Source organism: Sus scrofa, chromosome 18 (assembly GCF_054392235.1).
Source record: "Sus scrofa isolate SSC_HxYL_T2T_F1_AM1 chromosome 18, Sscrofa_HxYL_maternal_Yorkshire_Landrace_v2.0, whole genome shotgun sequence".
Lineage (NCBI taxonomy): Eukaryota > Metazoa > Chordata > Mammalia > Artiodactyla > Suidae > Sus > Sus scrofa.
The window spans coordinates 64490044-64508606 of record NC_139400.1 but is presented as its reverse complement, the minus strand read 5'-3'; the positions used below and the strand labels follow the sequence as shown (position 1 = coordinate 64508606).

Sequence of the window (18563 nt, the reverse complement as noted above, 5' to 3'; positions counted from 1 at the left end):
CCCACGGCATACGGAGGTTCCCAGGCTAGGGGTCGAATCGGAGCTACAGCTGCCGGCCTACACCACAGCCACAGCAACGTGGGATCCGAGCCGCGTCTGCAACGTACACCACAGCTCACAGCAACGCCAGATCCTTAACCCACTGAGCAAGGCCAGGGCTCGAACCCACAACCTCATGGTTCCTAGCTGGATTTGTTTCTGCTGCGCCATGACAGGAACTCCAAGATGATTTGTTTGGTGTACATGTGTTTTTTAATTTACAGAAATGGTACTGTTAAAGACCTCCCAAATTCTTAATTTCCCACTCACCCCGAATGTTTAAGATGGACCCACACAGCTAGACATCCATCTAAGGTCCCCAGTGCTCCGGGCGCACCTGCTCTCTCCCTCCCACCTTCTAACTCCCAGACCGCCTGCACCTTGACCACCTTGGCAGGTCCTGAGAACATTCCCAGGCACGCCCTCCTGGTGTGAGGACACGGGTCAGGCGTGCCCAGGCCTCTGGCACTGCTCCAGGTCAGACACTGCCTCCACCTGGCCCCAAAGGGTGTTTTTCACAGGTAGACGGAAACATCAAACACAAGCACTTTTTTTTCTTTTTACTAGTAGCAAGTTTTATTCTAGGCAACTGCAGATCATCAAAGGGGACACTCACATAGGGCCCAGGAGCCCACTCCCCCCCGACAGCAGTGGGGCAGGCGTTCAACACTCCCAAGAGACAGGCACCCGTGTGCCTTTTCTCCATCATCTCGAGAACAGCCAATCCCAGAACTAATGTGGAAAAGCGTGTGACTGGAACTGCCTCAAGAAACAACGGGTGTGACGGGAACTAACTCAAGCAACCACTGGCACAGGCTGAACGACCTGAAGTAACAAAGCAGTCTTCTGGCCTGGGAGGCTGCGGAACCACGCGAGGAGCAGAGAGGGCCATGGACAGAGATCCAAGCTCGAGGAAGCGGCGCTGTGCTCTCAGCTCCTTTCCAGGACCTTGGCGCCCAACAGGGGCAGGGGGTCTACCCTCCCCACGTCCTTCCCCTGGTCAGCTGCCCACCTCCAGAGTGCTGGGGCCACCGTGCAAGGGAGCCCAGCACATGGCCTGGTCTCAGGCCTAGTGGTGGGTGGGCTGAAGAAGCCCTGGAAATGACCCCCTCCTAGAGGGCAGGCCCGGTCCCCACGTTAGGAGCAACTGCTATAACCTTGGAAAAATTTTAAAGTATCAGACTTTTGTTTAAATCAACTAAAATCTAATTTGAAAAAAGGTTCTTTAGAGCAGGGTGAGCAGTTCATTTAAATTATTCCTTCACTTGTTATTAACAGAGAGACTACAAAGGAAGAGGACGTGGGCTCTGCCCCCAAGGCTCTTCCCCGCCCAGCTCACTCTTCCAGCCCGACTCCACCCCTGGAAGACCCGAGAGCCGGACAGGCCCTGGAACTGGGCACCAGCCTGCGGGCTCAAGGAGCCAACCCTGGCCCAGAACCATCAGCTCAGATGGGAAACCAGACACTCGAGGTGCCAAAGAGATGGCAACTTGGCAGCAGGGTGAAAAGACATAGCAGGAGAGCCCTAGGGGCTTGGCCTGACGCCTGGTCACGGGGAAGAAGTCAGAGCGACTCTCCTCAGGAAGCATCAGTCCCTGACTCTGCAGTGTCTCTTTGGGGGGACAGTGCCAGCCCCCTCCGCCCCCCCCAGCCGGGCGAGGGGCTGGCACTTCTAAAGCTGGCCATTGGGCCTTCCCGGCTCCAGGGCCGGCCCACCCCGCTCCCGCTGGTGGATCTTCTGGTGCTGCAGGAGGTGCTGCTTCTGGACAAAGCTCTTCTCACACTCGGTGCAGCTGTAGGGCCGCTCGCCCGTGTGGATGCGCTGGTGCCGCACCAAGTCCGATGGGTGGCTGAAGCTCTTGCCGCAGTAACTGCAGATGAGGGAACTCCGGCTTTTCCTCCAAGGGATATGGCCGGGCAATGCGACCAGGCTGTTGGGCGAGAACCGCTCCTGGACCTGGGGGCTGGCGCTGGGCCCCGCCTGCAGGTGGCAGCGCTGGTGGGTCAGCAGGCTCACCCTGCAGCTGAAGCTCCGGGGGCACACGTCACACTGATGCAGCTTCGCCTTCCTGGATGGGGGCTTGAGCCGGGGCCGGGGCCGAAGGCTCTCTGGCTCCAAGGCTGTGTGAGACCCCGACTCCGTGTGGGTCCGCAGATGGGCGGCCAGCTGCTGCTTACAGCGGAAGCTGAGCTCGCACTCGGAACATTCGTAGGGGCCAGGAATGTCTCTTTTCAGCTTCGGGCCCTGCCTGCACTCCTGCCCCAGCTGCAGGGGCCTGTGAGATGTCTGCTTCGGGGAGCAGCCCAGAGTCCGGCCACCACCAGGGTCTCTCCTGCCCTCAACGGGCTCCTCTGCATGCGTGTCCCCAGGACCTGACTCCGAGAGGCCAGAGCCGCCCTGACCGTCCCCGAGCTCAGTCGGCTCCGGGCTCAGGAAAGCGTGCGCTTGGGCGAGGCCCGAGATCGCCCCGCGGGGGTGCACAGCGCCGTCCCGCGCGCACTGCAGCTCCTGCTTCATCAGACGCCCCTCTGCTGCTAAGACAAAGAGGAGCCACTGAGAAGAGCACATTCTAGCACCTTCGGTTTTTTTCAGAGCTAAACAAACATCTGGGAATTCCACAAGGGCTCACCTCAAAGTACCCAGGACCAAGGGGTTAGGACAGTTTGGAAGAAGATGAGACTGTCTGGGTTCCAAAAACTAAACCTACACTCAGGTAGAGACTGATTGGAAATCTAGATATTTCATTCTTACAGGACAATGTTATAAACTCTCCAAGCTTGTCTAAAAGCTTGTCTTCAACCTCTGTGAAAAATGGCAAATAGGGGAGTTCCCTTAGTGGCTCAGGGGTTGACAAATCCGACTAGGAACCATGAGGTTGCAGGTTCGATCTCTGGCCTTGCTCACTGGGTGGAGGATCCTGCGTTGCCGTGAGCTGTGGTGTATGTAGCTCGCAGATGTGGCTCAGATCCCGCGTTGCTGTGGCTCTGGCGTAGGCTGGCAGCTACAGCTCCAATTTGACCCTTAGCCTGGGACCCTCCATATGCTGTGGGAGCGGCCCAAGAAATGGCAAAAAAAAAAAAAAAAAAAAAAAAAGGCAAAATATACTGTAACACCTATACTAATTTAAGTGTTACAGAGTGCTAAAATAAATGTGAATAAAAGGAAAAAAAACCCCAAACCTGTAGTTTAAAATTTCATGTATCCAGCTCTGTTCTCCCTACATTTTCTCCCATTACCTGGTTTACAGCTGTTTCTCCTGCCTCTGACCCAGTTAACTTCCCTCCTGAAGAAGTGACAACCCTATTCTCAGTCTCTGGGGGTTAGACTGAGGCCTGTCAGGCTCTGCACTCTGTAGGGCGTGAGGAAGCAGGATGCGGCCGTGAGTCTTAAGGACGCCACACGGCAGTTAAGGGGGAGGTACACATATAACAGATGAACTAATGCTAATCATAAAGGAACCTGGAACAAACAGATGCCAGCTGAGGCTACAGAGCATCAGTGTTGTTCAGTTTAACAGTGGGAAAGCTCACTCTAGGTTGCAGGGCGTGGGGACGGGTGGAATATTCTGGAGCCACTCACCTGGGTGGTCACCACCAGGGCCTTCTCCCTCCTCCAAGTCTCCCAGCATCTCTGTACCCAACTCTGCTTCTCCTTCTGGCTGGCCCAGCACCTCTGGGGTGGAAATGGCACAATGTGAGCCCAGGAGAGAGGACCGGGTCATTTGCCAATGAAAAAGGTGACCAGCGTCATGGCGCTGACATTAAAGCTTCGATGCGAAAAGGATGGCAATTGGAGCAATCCCTTCAGCTGCCTGCTGCCTTCGCTGCTCCTTCTCATCTGCTTGTGGCGCAGGTGGTGGGGCTCTTCTCCAACCCCCTTCCAGTGACACGGTCTCCCTCCCGGGAACCTAATTTCACCTGGGCCACAGCACTGCAAGCTAACAGGGGCTCTGCCATCCCCCCGTGACAGCAGAGGAAACTGCCACTGGCAGAACAGGTGGCCAAGCCGAAATCACAGTCACTTCTGACCCATCTGCCACCGCCCCCCCCCCCCCCCCGCCACCCCGCTCCGGTCACACTGGCCTTGCAACCCTCCATGGACCTAGGTTTTTAAAGACTCTGTCAGGAGTTCCCATTGCGCCTCAGCCATCACGAACCTGACCAGTATCCATGAGGATGCAGGTTCAATCCTTGGCCTCGCTCAGTGGGTTAAGGATCTGCCACTACCATCAGCTGTGCTGTAAGTCACAGACTCAGCTCAGATCCTGCATTGCTGTGGCTGTGGTGTAGGCCGGCAGCTATAGGTCCGATTCCACCCCTAGCTTGGGAACCTCCATATGCAGCAGGTGTGGCCCTGAAAAAAAAAAAAGAAAAGAAAAATTTTGTCAACCAAACAAAATGCACTTATTATGTAACAACCTATATTTTACACACAAAGATGTACATCTATCAGGCAGCGCTTCAAATCAACACAAAATGAACACTGAGACCACAAACACTGGCTGTCAATCCCAGGCAAATGCCAAGAGACCCTGTCTGGTGAGCCTCTGCTGCATGCCCGGCCCCCAGGTAACAGAGGATTTCTTGTTGAACGGTCTTAAGTATTAAAAACATGAGGCCCGCGATGACGTCTTATCTAGCAGTAAATATTATCAAGAACTGACTGTGACCCCATAAAGAAGGACTTAAAATGCAAAACACCGGGGCCCTTCCAAAAGTCTCCATAAACTGCAGGCTTGGAGACCCCCATTTCTCAAGCCAGCCGAGGTCAAGGGAGGATCCAAAGCCCACCGGAATCACAGATGTGGCCTGGGTTGCAAGCTTCTCGGCCGGGAACCGCAGGATGTCTAGAGAAACGGCTACTCACTCAGAGAGACCAGAGCCTCATAGTTGCTCCTCATCACGTTAGCGTAGAGCTCCTTCTGCCAGCCCTCCAGGTTCTCCCAGTCCTGCTCAGAGAAGCAGACCCCATCACTCTCAAGTGACCTGGACACCTGAAATCACAAATGTCACACAGTGAGGACCGCCAGTTACGGGCACGAGGAAAAGCCACTGTGAATCTTCCCTAAGGGCTGGGCCCCGCCCTCCGGTCGGACTCCCCACCCCGGGCTCACCTTGGGGGCCTCGCCCCTGCTGCCCGGGGGCAGCCGCAGGACCCAGAAGTTGCGGTTCCTCAGCAGGTTCTCCATGTTCTCCAGGCGCCTCTGCAGCAGCCCGTACTCCTGCAGCAGCGTCCCCAGCACCGCCCACTTGCCCTCCAGCTGGTTCCCGAACTCCAGGGCCGTCTTCTCGCAGTCGGCCAGCTTCTTCTCGGCCGTGCCCGTCCGCCCCTCCAGGCTCTGCAGCCGGGCGGCCTGGGCCTCCACCTTCTTCTCCACGGCCTGGATGGCGGCCACCACCGTCCAGAGTGAGATCTCCGTGGCTGGCAAGTAGGAGCTTTTCTCTGTGGCTTGTGGGGGCAACAAGGAGGAAGTCAAAGGGGTGGAGCGGCGCTTCCTCCTGTGCTGAAGAAGCAGGCACAGGGTCAGGCGGTCAGTGTCACTTCCAAACAAGAGGTATAAAGCACAGTGGGTCCAGAAGCGTTTACAGCTGTCCAGTTTTTCTTTTTCTTTCTTTTTTTTTCCGTTTTTTAGGGCTGCACCTGTGGCATATGGAAGTTCCTAGGCTAGAGGTCGAATTGCAGCTGCAGCTGTAGGCCTAGGCCACAGCCACAGCCACACCAAATCCGAGCTGTGTCTGTGATCTACACCAACGCTCACAGCAAGGCCAGGGATCGAACCCATGTCCTCATGGATGCTAGTCAGGTTTGTTACTGCGGAGCTACACTGGGAACTCCCCAGTTTCTGTTTAAAATTTAAAAAGCATGTGCTTTTATATCCTGATACTGCAAATTATATACATACACTGTAACAAGAAAATACTGAAAAGAAAGAAAGAAAAAATTATGGGAGTTCCCCCTGTAACACAGAGGGTTAAGGATTCAACATTGTCTCTGCAGTGGCTTATGTTGCTCCTGAGGCATGAGTTTGATCCCTGGCCCAGCAAGCACAGTGGGTTAAGGATCCAGCATTGCTGCAGCTGTGGTGTAGGTCTCAGCTGCCATTCAGATCTGATCTCTGGCCAGGGAACTCCCATACACCCTGGGTGCAGGGGAAAAAAAAGAAGGAAAAAAAAGAAAAAATTATGTAAAATACCACCATTCAGAAATAAGCTGTTAGAATTTTGGTATATTTCCTATAAGGTTTTTTCATCTTTCAACTTATTTCTTTTTCAGCAAAACTGCAATCATATTGTATATGTTTTGTTACCTGCATTTCACTGTCAGAATACTCCATGAGACTTTCCTGTGTTTTAAGCCTTTTTTTCTCTGTTTGATATTTGGGACTGTTTGTATACTTTGCTATGATAGATGAGGTGATTTACACTCACTGCTGACTCCACATTCCTGCCGCTTCACAGCTGATCATGTCACTCCTGCTGAAAACCTCTCGGCAGCTCCCCCAAGTCAAGACAAAATCCTTAGCAGGACCTACAAGTCTCACCTCAGTCACCTTTGTAACCTAGCAGCTAATACAGTGAAAACACCTACTAAATTCCTTTTCATTACTCAATGAATTTTATTACATTTATAGTTGCACAATACTCATCACAACCAAATTTGGGATTTCCATCCCAAACTCTCAGTGCATCCAACATGTCTCATTAGGAAACTGTAAGTTTTTCAAAGTCTGTGAGTCAGTTTCTGCTCTGCAAAGAAGTTCATTGTGTCCTTTTTTTAGATTCCACATGTCAGTGATAGCACATGATGTTGGTGTCTCATTGTCTGACTGACTCACTTAGCATAATTTCTATGTCCATCCATGTTGCTGCAGATGCCATTATTTCGTTCCTTTTAAAGGCTGAGTAATATTCCATTGTGTGTATGTACCACATCTTCTGGACCCACTCCTCTGCTGATGGGTATTTAGGCTGATCACATGTCTTCCCTGTTGTAGATAAGGTGCTGCACCGAACACTGGGGAACATGTATCGTTTTGAGTCATGGTTTTCTCTGGATAGATGCCCAGGAGTGGGACTGCTGGATCAAATGGTGGTTTAGTTCTCTGAGGAATCTCCACAGTTTTCCACAGTGGTTGCACCAATCTACATTCCCACCAACAGTAAAACACCTACTAAATTGTGAATACACATTTGCTTATATGGTTTAAGTTCTCTGACATTTTCCTTCCACTTCACATTTTTATGGTCTGTCCGTGACAGTAGAAAAATCACTGTGGTTGAAGCTTCAAATGACGAAACCCAACACTTGAGATGTCTTCCTGAAGCTGTCCTCTCGCCCCATCATCCCACTGCATGTTCATTTCAGTCCTAAAGCCCTAAAGCTTCGTATTCCCTTCCACGGCACACACTTTCTTCAAGGCTGCTGCTCTAACCACAATGGGGACAGTGAAACCAAGACGCTGAAAGGAAGTATCTTGGGAAGAACTGCAAGGGCCTGAGCTCATGGTCACCAGAACAGGGAACAACACGAAACCAAATGGCACAGAACCGAACACTTCGGTTTGGCCGTGACCTACTCCGGTGACCCACCTCAGTCCACTACTGAGCATAGGAGTCAAAAACTTCAATATGCCCTTAAAAAAATTTAAAGAAAAGTTTAATTAAAAGAAAAACACAAATAAAACAAAACATCAGATTTCTGAATAAATTCATTTCATCATACGTCCCGCTTTTAAGTCTGTAGCTTTTTGGAGGCGCCTCTTTGGCCCAGCACTGTTTTGCCTGCTAGCACTTCTTCCAAACAGGAAGGTGGGCTGGGACCTGAGCAGAAAAATAGCATCCTCCTCCCCCACAGGGTCAAAGGTTAAAAAGCGTGGTTAAGCCAAGTTTCTCTCCCTTCTGTTTTAAATTATCTATCACGATCTATCACAATTCAAATGTCCATCAACTGGTAGGCGAATGGATAAACCACCTGCTCCGTTTATATATTATGGGTTGGATCATGTCTCCCCAAAAAGACACGTGGAAGTCCTCACCCTCTGTACCTCAAAACTCGCTCTTAGTTGGAGACAGCCTTTACTGGGGTCGTCAATTTAGAGTGAGGTCATGGGAGTTGCCGTTGTGGCTCGGCGGTAACAAACCCAACTAGTATCCATGAGCACGAGGGTTTGAGCCCTGGCCTCGCTCAGTGGGTTAAGGATCTGGCATTGCTGTGAGCTGTGGTGTAGGTTGCAGACAAGGCGTGGATCTGGCATTACCGTGGCTGTGGTGTAAACTGGCAGCTGAAGCTCTGATTCGACCCCTAGCCTGGGAACTTCCAGATGCCCCAAGTGCGGCCCTAAAAAGCAACCATCCACAAACAATCAAGAAAGTGAGGTCACGAGGGTGGGCTCTATTCCAGTGTGACTGGTGTGAGTAGCGCCCTTATCAAGTAGGAGAGATGTGAGCACAGAGACAGACGCACACAGGGAGGAGGGGGCGGGCAGCAGAGCGAGAAGAGGGGCACGGGAGAATGGAGGCGCAGGTACGCTGCCACCAGTCAAGGAAACACGTGGCCCCACCAGAAGCTAGACGGGGGCATGGAACAGCTTCTCCCTCATGGTCCTCCTAAGGAACCAACCCAGCGACACCTTGATTTCAGGCTTCTCGCCTCCAGAACCACGAGACAACAAGCCTGCTGTTACTCAGCCTGAGGAAAGAAACACGCCACAGGTTAGAATGCAACTCGGCTATTAAAAGGAACCAATTATTGATACTTGTAACAACATGGATGAACCTCGAAATCACTAAGCCAAGTGAAAGAAGCCAGACACAAAAAGCCACATGCTGTGTGCCATTTACATGCCATTCCGGAAAAGGCAAACCTATAAGGACAGAAACCAGAGATGAGTGGTTGCCAGGAGCTGGGACTGGGGAAATGGACCACAGCTTTTGGGTAACTAACAACACCTGGTATGACAGGTCCTGGCTCCCTGTCTTACAGGAGTGTCGTGGCTATTTTTGGCCTGTTGATAGTGTACAAGCTTGAATGGTTTCACAAAAATATCTTTAAAGACTGTGGAACTGTATCAAATCTACGGATAAACTGGAGAAATGACATTTTTAGAAGAAAATGCTTCCACTCATACATACAGTATACATTACTTTCTAAGGTATTTTTAATATATCTTGATATTGAAACATATTCCATAGGTACCTGTCCCAATCGTCAATTGCTATACACAAGCTGTTTCGCTCACGAATCTGCAATTAAGGAGGTCCGGCAGGGACAGTCTGTCTCTGCCCGACTCCAGCTCAAGAGGAACCAATCACAGGCTGGCAGGTTCTGGAATCACCCGATGAATCCCAAGCCGCACGGGACGCGTGCAGGGTGATGTTCTGGTCAACCACCTCCCGAGGTCCCATTTTACAGTTAGCATCAACCAGCAGAACACACTTGCATTCCCTTTTTTTTGTCTTTTTAGGGCTACCCCACAGCATATGGAGGTTCCCAGGCTAGGGGTCAAATCTGAGTTGTGGCCAGTGGCCTACACCACAGCCACAGCAACGCAGGATCCAAGCCATGTCTGCAACCTACACCACAGCTCATGGCAATGCCGGATCCTTAACCCACGGATCGAGGTCAGGAATCAAACTTGCATCCTCACGGTTACTAGTCAGATTTGTTTCTGCTGAGCCATGACGGGAACTCCCTACTTTCATTCCTAATAGGGTGTATCTTTCTGCCCTCTCTTTTTCCTGCATTAAACTCTCTAAACACTGAAATTATATATTGACAGGTATGTGGATAAAAAGTGAATATTGTCCTCTATATCTGTGAGGTCCAATATAACAGGCCCTAGAAACACATAGACGCTTTCATTAAAAAATTAAAATGTGGAGTTCCCGTCGTGGCGCAGTGGTTAACGAATCCGACTAGGAACCATGAGGTTGCAGGTTCGATCCCTGCCCTATGCTCAGTGGGTTAACGATCCGGCGTTGCCGTGAGCTGTGGTGTAGGTTGCAGACGCGGCTTGGATCCCGAGTTGCTGTGGCTCTGGCATAGGCTGGTGGCTACAGCTCCAATTCAACCCCTAGCCTGGGAACCTCCATATGCCGCGGGAGCGGCCCAAGAAATAGCAACAACAACAACAACAAAAAAGACAAAAAGACAAAAAAAAAAAAAAAATTAAAATGTCAGTTCCTCAGCTATTGAGCTACACACTTCGAGTGCTCAAAAGCCACATGTAACTTGTGGCTACCATACTGAACAGGACAGAGGTAAATTCCCATCATCTAAGAAGTCTCTACTGGGTGTACTACACCCTTAGCAATTTTCTTCTGCTCATAAAATACTAAGGTTGCATTAAAATCTCTACTATGATGGTGAATTTTCCTGGTAGTTCCATCAATTTTTCTTTTATATATTTTGAGCTATATAATCAGGTGCATATAAGTCAGAAATGTCCTATCAGGCTGGTAAATGAAGTCTTCTGCCATTATAAAAGTAGTAGGGGCCCTGTATCTCTAGCAATATTGATGCAGCTGAGCCAATTTTCTTTTGCTTCATATTAGTCTGGTACATATTTTTATACCCTCTTATATTCAACTAATTCTATAGTTTTGTCTTTCAGTTGTATATATATATACGTATATATATATATATATATATATTTTTTTTTTTTTTTTTTTTGTCCTTTGTCTTTTTAGGGCCGCACCCACGGCATATGAGGTTCCCAGGCTAGGGACTGAGTCAGAACTGCAGCTGTGGGCCTACTCCACAGCCACATGGGATCTGAGCTGTGTCTGCGACCCACACCACAGTCCACAGCAACTCCGGATCCACTGAGCCAGGCCAGGGATCAAACATGCAACCTCATGGTCACTAGCTGGGTTCGTTAACCACTGAGCCACGAAGGAACTCCACCTCTTTTAGCTGTATCTTTTATAAACCATTTGTTGAGCTTTAACTCATCCTATCCATCTTTGCCTTTTAGCTAGAACATTTAGTCCATTTACACTTATTGTCATCATTTTTACTTATTTTTACCTTTGTGCTGCTTATCCCATATTTCTTACCTTTTTAGATTTTTTATTATTCCCCCTTTTTAAATTGTAAGTTATACAGTCAGTTTCTAGTCTTTTAGCAACCATCCTAGACATATGTATGTAATTATAGACATAAGTATGTAATTACCTAGACATACTTACAAAGATCTTTATCTGAATTCTGACCATCTCTTCCTAACTTTTACATCAATGCTGCCATGTATTTTAATTCTGCCCTTGTCTTTAACCATGTAAGAGATTATTTTGTTCAATTAACATTTGTTTAGATTTACCCATTTTAATAATGAATCATCATACTTTCTTGTATTTGCATTTTCCACTTGAATTTCCTTTTATGAGAGTACATTGGTAACAAATTGTCAGTTTTGTCTGAAAAATCTTTATTTTACTGTTGGTTTCTGAAAGATGCTTTTGCTGAGTATACAAATCTGGGATTACATGGTTATTTTCTTTTAGCCCTTTGAAGATACCATTCTACCGCTGTCTGGTTTCCATTGTTGTTGGGAAGCTGCACCCCATTAGTCTTACAAGGTTCGTCTGAAGGTCATCTTTTTCCTTTGGCTGTTTTTAAGAGTTGTCTTGTATTCTGTACTTTCACCATGTTTCTAGGTAGAGATTTCTTAATGTTTAGCCTGATTAGGATCTTCTGGGCTTCTAAGAATTAGCATCTGCATCAGTCCTACAGTATCTTCAAACATTAGGTATTCATCAAATACGGTCTCCAGTGCAGACTGTGTGTGTGTGTGTGTTCCTACTTGAATTCCAACATGTTTTTCTTCTAGAATAGTAGTATCTGAAATCTCTGGAGGTCTACTTTTATTTCCCATTAATTTTACCAGCTTTCTCTTGTAGTTTCTCATTGCTTGGTAATTTTTTATTGTGAACTTGTTTGTCTTGGAATTTTATCTATGGAGTTATTTGAAGTCTGAGTTAACTGTAGATTCCTGCAGAGAAGATGTGTATTTATATCTGAAAGATAGCTGGAGACAAACTAAACTCTTGGCTTAAGGTTTTTTCCCAGACACCCAGGTTGTATGACTTCAGGCACTAAACCCACTTGAGAGTCATCATGAATTCTCAAGGGCTACCGTGCACCCAGCTCTCAACACCAAGGTTTGAGGGGATTTTCTCTGCAATTGCCGGGGTAGGAGCTTACTTCCAGTTCACCCTGAATGTTGCCCTTTGGAGTCTCGGCTTTATAGGATTGGTGTAGGAGGCATTTTAGACTCCCACCTTAGGCTCCGAGTTTTGTCTTCTATTTTCCAGACCTCTTGAGTTCATAAACACTACAGATGAATGTTCAGCAAATCCCCTCAAAGTTGGCTTCAGAACTCTGTTTACCTCTCAGGAGTTCCCTCTTTCACTTAGTCTTTGGGCTCCAAGTATTCTTTACCAGATGCATTTCAAATACATTGGTGTTTTTTCACCTCAGTATTTTTAGGTGTTTTCATCCAGGCACCTACTTGGCCATACTTCAAATAAGAGGTACAGCATCCTCATCTGAAGATAAGGATGGAAATATGTTCACAGGCAATTTAAATACGTTCCGCAATGACAGATCAATAAATTACTTAAAGTGGAGTTGGGGATTTGGAGGCTCTTTAAGATGTCCTTTTAACAAGGTCTGTTGAAGACACGTAGGTAACTGCACTGACCGGTCAGGAAGAAGTCCTCTGGAAGTTAGTAACGTGTCCTCCTGCCCAACTTTAGGACGACTCATTTGGTCTTGAGGAAAAGGCAAGTCCCTGACTGGATCACCTTAGGTTAAGGGAGTCAGATGAGGTAAATACTGTGGTATTGTTGACATCTGTCTTGTCTTCAAAATTCAACTGTAACTTCTTTAAAAGCAAACACCTGTTCTTTAAGTCTTACAATCCTTCCACTCTTAGGTCTTACCCACTTCCTATAAGAAATCAAGTGCAGGCACTCCAGCATCGCCTTAGCCCTCAATGCTCACAAAGATCTCACAGGATTCCGAAGGTATTTCTGGATGAAGAAATGCCGGAGTTCCCGCCGGTGGCTCAGCAAAAACAAACCAGACTAGCATCTGTGACAACGCGGGTTCCATCCCTGGCCTCCCTCAGTGGGTTGGGGATCCAGCATTGCCATGAGCTGTGGTGTAGGCCACACCCCTACACCCCTAGCTCGCTTGGGAACTTCCATGTGCTGTGGGTGCGGCCCTAAAAAAGCCCCCCCCCCCAAAAAAAAGCCAAAAAAACCAAAAAACAATTAAACTCCATCTGCCCTTTCCATAGCAAATCCTCTAGTATCATCAAAGAAACCAACACTCGGGAGTAATGAGAGTCGGAGGCAGTTGGAACCTTAGAGATCATCTAGTAACTAGCCCAACGTGGAGGTCCGGCGCCAACACTGTTGCCTAAAGTTACTCAACTAGATAGCGGAGAACTGACTGACGCTGAAATCCAGTTTCCCGACTCCAGGCCCAAGCCCGCCCCGCAGTCTTGCCATTCCCGGAAGGGTGATGTCTGGGGGAGGGGAAGAGGGGGAAAGATCGACAGCTTCAAAACAAAACCCAGCAACTACACCGTGAGGTAACCCTGTCCCCAAGGAGAGGCAGGCCAGCCTGACTTCAACCCAGGACAGAAATCTGTAGCCGGAGGCACGGCAGAAGGCATGAGGAAACCCATCAGGCAGAGAACAAGCTGGTCTGAGAGCCTGAGCCCTGGGGTGCCCGGGCACGGGCCAGCTCGCCAGCGCTGCTGGGGACCCAGGGTTTCCAACCCGCGCCACCTCGCCAGGGCGCGACGAAAACGTGTCGGGACGGTCGCAAATGCAAGAACATGAAACAAGCCTCCGAGAAGTTTCTCGGCGAAGGCGCGTGGCGCGGAGGCTCTAGCCCGACGTGGAAGGAGCCGACGGGGGTAGAGCCCAGCGCTGGGGCCGCGGGGGGTGGGGGGCAGGTCGGCGTTGGCCTCGCCGGCAGCAGCCCGTGGACGCCCAGCCCCTCCCCGGTCCGCACCTCGAAGCCCCGCCCCGGTCGGGGCGCCACCATCCCGAACGCGCCCCCGGGCGGGCGCCGGGAGGACGCTTACCCGAGCGGGCGCCGACTCCGCCATGGCTGCCAGTCGCCCTTCCACACCCGCCCCGCCTGATACGCCCCGGGCTGCGCGAGGGTCCGCTGGGCGCCCCTGGCCCCTCCTCGAAGCCGCCCCCAGCGCTGTGTTGATACAAGGTGCATTGTGGGAATGCGGCCCTCCGGGGCCAAGACGGGCGCCGGCCGCGGATCCTCACCGTGCGGGAGTCCCCTTGCGCCCCCGTGCGGCAGGAGGGTGAACAGCCGCTGGGAGCTCGGCCGGAGCGGGACGGGACTTGGTCCTTCCAAGCCGAGGGCAGGCTCGGAATTTACCGCGTGCCCAGCGCTTCTGCGTGCCCAGCACTCTGGTAGGGCTTTGAGGGATTCAAAACTGTATAAACTCAGACTGTGCCCAGAGGGAAGAACGTGTACTCTAGTTGGGGAAAAGAGATACAGTCCCAGACGGCAAGCGGTGTTATTCCGAAAGTACACTTTTTTCTTTTTGTCTTTTTGCTAGTTCTTGGGCCGCTCCCTCGGCATAGGGAGGTTCCCAGACGAGGGGTCTAATCGGAGCTGTAGCCGCCAGCCTACGCCAGAGCCACAGCAAAGCGGGATCCGAGCCGCGTCTGCGGCCTACACCCCAGCTCACGACAACACCGGATCCTTAACCCACTGAACAAGGCCAGGGATCGAACCTGCAACCTCATGGTTCCTAGTCGGATTTGTTAACCCCTGCGCCACGACGGTAACTCCCCGAAAGTACACATGTTACTTCGCTTTTTGGAAATTAGAAATAGGGAGTTCCCGTGGTGGCTCAGGGGTTAATGAATCCGACTAGGAGCCATGAGGTTGCGGGTTCGATCCCTGGCCTTGCTCAGTGGGTTAAGGATCTGGCGTTGCCGTGAGCTGTGGTGTAGGTTGCAGACGCGGCTCGGATCCCGCTTTGCTGTGGCTCTGGCGTAGGCCGGTGGCTACAGCTCTGATTCGACCCCTAGCCTGGGAACCTCCATATGCCTCGGGGGCAGCCCCAGAAACGGCAAAAAGACAAAAAGAAAGAAAGAAATTAGAAATACGCTTCTCACATCAACGTGGGTTAGGTGCCCAGGCCAATCCACTGAAGCCTATCAGTTATAATAATCACATGCCTTGGAAAATGCAATTTTAGATAAAGTCTAAGTCCTGATTTCATATCCAGCCCGCACGCTGCATGTTAAACCATGCATTCAGAGTTTTGGATTGAAAAAGCATGGTTCGTGTGTTTGATAATGTGAGAAAAAAGAATGTATACATGTATGTGTAACTGGGTCACCTTGCTGTACAGTAGAAAATTGACAGAACACGGTAAACCAGCTATAATGGAAAAAATAAAAATCATTACAAAAATAAAATAGCAAACAAACAAAAAAACCCATGGTTGCAGAGTTCCCATCATGGCTCAGCAGTAAGGAACCTGACTAATAACCATGAGGGCGCAGGTTAGATCCCTGGCCTTGCTTGGTGGGTTAAGGCTCCAGCGTTGTCATGAGCTGTGGTGTTGGCTGCAGACACTGCTAAGGTCCTGTGTTGCTGTGGCTGCGTTGCAGGCTGGTGGCTGCAGCTCCAACTTCACCCCCAGTCTGGGCACTTCCATATGCCTGCCCCAGGTGCAGCCCTAAAAGACAAAAAAAAAAAAAAAAAAAAAAGCCTGGTTGCTTTACCATTGGCGTATCCAACACTAATGCAACCATAATTACCGAATTCGTGCCACACCGTCTCAGTATCATCCACTCTGAATGATAGGTATGAATAAAACTCTTAAGAACAACAGAAAAATGATGATCAAATGACTGGCTCCTTCTTAGCAGGAGGGCTCAGTTCAGATTTACCTCCTGCTCCCAGAGTCATCCCCGTCCACCCTGTCTGCATATAGCCCAACCCCCCTCCATCCCAACAGTCAGTCTGCTCACCTTGCTCAAAGTTTTTCGTAGCATTTATCACTGTCTGAAATAACCTCTTCTTTTTATTAGTCTACATAGTAAATTTTGTAAGCTTTTCTTTCACTGAAGTATCCTCCATTCCTTGCACACAGAAATGCTCATAAATGTGTTTGGACGATTGAATGGTGAATCAGGAAGTAAGGACAGGAGTCCAACTGTGGCTCAGTGGGTTAAGAACGCGACATAGTGTCTGTGAGGATGCAGGTTCGATCCCTGGCCTCAATTAAGCGGGTTAAGGATCCGGCCTTGCCGCAAGCTGCGGCGTAGGTTTCTCAGCTGAGGCTCCAACCTGGTCTTGCTGCGGCTGTGGCACAGGCCTCAGCTGCAGCTCCAGCTCCACTCCTCGCCCGGGAGTAGAATTCATGCTCTCTGTTCTGTCTCTGTGTTCACCAGGCTGCCTTCTGAGGACGCAGGTTCCTGTGTAGCTACTGGGAGACAACCTACAGATCATGGCAACGCCAATGTCCAGACCACCCGTGGAAGTTATTCACCTGATTCTCGGCCTACCCATCCGTCCCCGAGAGTCAGCAGGACTCAGCATCCCCGCCTGGAACTCTGGGAGAAATATTTAGATCAAATCCCAACGTCAAGGGCAGCGGCATGGGGCACTGGTTTGCAGTTTCTCGGGCTCACAGAGACGGTGCCGTGATGGGGAAGGTGGGGCTGAGGAGTGAGAAAATCCGGGTCCGGAGCCCAGCGCTACTGCCCCTTTCTCGGCATGGACTGTGGGCAAGTCATTTGAACGTCTCAACACCTCCTCGTTATTAGTGAGGAATAATAGTAGCGCCTAGTTGATAGAGTCCTTGTGCAGGTGAAACGAGTTAGTTCAAATCAAGGGCTTCGAACAGTGCCTGGCACAGATTAAGAGCTCAGGAAGCGCGCCTCATCTCCACTGCTCTTTGCAAAATAACGGATGTAAGTGTGCGATGTGCAGCCGAGTGCCTGGTGTGCAGCAAGGACTCAGTACAAGCAATTTCTCTCTTTGCGGACCGGCTTCAGCAACATCCAAGCCTTGAACTGCAATGAATTCACCAAGGTCAATGTCGCCCTGTTGCATCTCTTAGAAGCCACCCATTTGTTCTTTCCCAGTGACAGTCAGCCTTTTTTTTTTTTTTTTTTTTTTTGCCACACCCGAGGCACGTGGAAGCTTCCAGGCCAGGAATCCAACCCGCGCCACAGCAGCAACTGAGCTGCTGCTGTAACGCCAGATCCTTAACCCACTGAGCCACCAGAGAGCTCGTTGAAACTTTTTTTTTTTTTTTTTTTTGGTTTTTAGGGCCACACTTGTGACATATGGAGGTTCCCAGGCTAGGGGTCGAATCGGAGCTGCAGCCTCTGGCCTACACCACAGCCACAGCAAGAGGGATCCGAGCCGTGGCTGCAACCTACACCACAGCTCATGGCAGCACCAGACCCTTAACCCACTGAGCAAGGCGGGGAATCGAACCCGCAACCTCAAGGTTCCTAGTCGGATTCGTTTCCTTTGTGCCACAATGGGAATGCCCCTGAAACTTTAGCTCAAGAAAGTTTTCAGACTACAGCTTTGAGGCTCTATTCTGTTCCTCTTACTTTCCTACGAGCCTCTAGGTGGCAGGGATCACAACTTTTGTGCTCCTGCCGTCAATAACCCCCGGGGAGCCTGCTCCACTCAGCTTCTGGGCCAATGAGCGCCCGGATGAACACTCCTTGGCTCCAGCTGCCCCCGCCCTGGTCATATCTATGTGTGAAGTGGGCGTCTGGTAACTTTGTCAGCCTGGCACTTCTACTTTCCTCTGGCCATCTGTGCCCCTCCTTCCCTTTGGGGAGGGTGCCAGGCGGGCTCTAGCATGTCATTCAGGCGGCGGCTGCCATCTTGTGCCATGACAATCCCGGCCTGGTCACAGTGACTGTCTGAAAGGCAGGCATCTGCCTCAAGCCAGCCCAGTCACAGCGCCCCAGCCCCGGGCCGCAGTACTTGAGCCGGAGGTGGAAACACGACTCAAGCGCTTCCCGGGATCCTTCTCACTGGAGCTGAGGGAACAGGCCGGTTTCCTCTCTGGTGAAGCTGTGGGTCAGGAATAGTCTTATCCCCCATTTTTTGGAGTTGGTTTGAAAAAATGATCCCAACACTCAGAAAGGCGCAGAGATGACGCATCTGACCAGGGTTGGTTATTCAACTGTTCCTTTGAGTCTGTGAATGATTCCAGGTTCCTTCCAGAAACTTCCCCTTTCTCTGCGGTTGGCCAGTATGCCTCAGGTAGGGAAGCTGGGTGTCTGGGTGACAAGGAAAGTTTTTACTGCTCATCTTATTTTTTTTTAATTTTTTATTTTTTCCCTGGCTGCACCCATGGCATGCGGAGGTTCCTGGCCAGAGACAGAACCAGTGCCACAGGAATGACAAGTCCAGATCCTTAACCTCTTTCCCTTTGGGGATGGTGCCAGCCAGGCTCAAGCCATGTAATTCAAGCGGGCACTGCCATCTTGTA

At 50.2% G+C, this 18563-nt stretch overlaps 1 protein-coding gene across 6 annotated transcripts; it reads right to left on the bottom strand.

Moving 5' to 3' along the window:
- Nucleotides 1–587: 587 nt before the first annotated feature.
- Nucleotides 588–14298, bottom strand: ZNF212 (zinc finger protein 212). Of its 6 annotated transcripts, none has more exons than XM_085004963.1 (5): nucleotides 14142–14298; nucleotides 5154–5538; nucleotides 4907–5033; nucleotides 3620–3712; nucleotides 588–2593 (listed from the first exon to the last, which is right to left on the bottom strand). In XM_085004963.1, the coding sequence occupies exons 1-5, from the start codon at nucleotides 14285–14287 to the stop codon at nucleotides 2454–2456; spliced, it is 891 nt and encodes a 296-aa protein (XP_084861089.1). In that variant the 5' UTR covers nucleotides 14288–14298; the 3' UTR covers nucleotides 588–2453. The 6 variants fall into 6 exon arrangements, with proteins under 6 accessions (XP_084861089.1, XP_084861087.1, XP_084861088.1 ...); XM_085004961.1 differs by having other exon boundaries at nucleotides 588–2574; XM_085004962.1 differs by having other exon boundaries at nucleotides 588–2571.
- Nucleotides 14299–18563: the final 4265 nt, after the last annotated feature.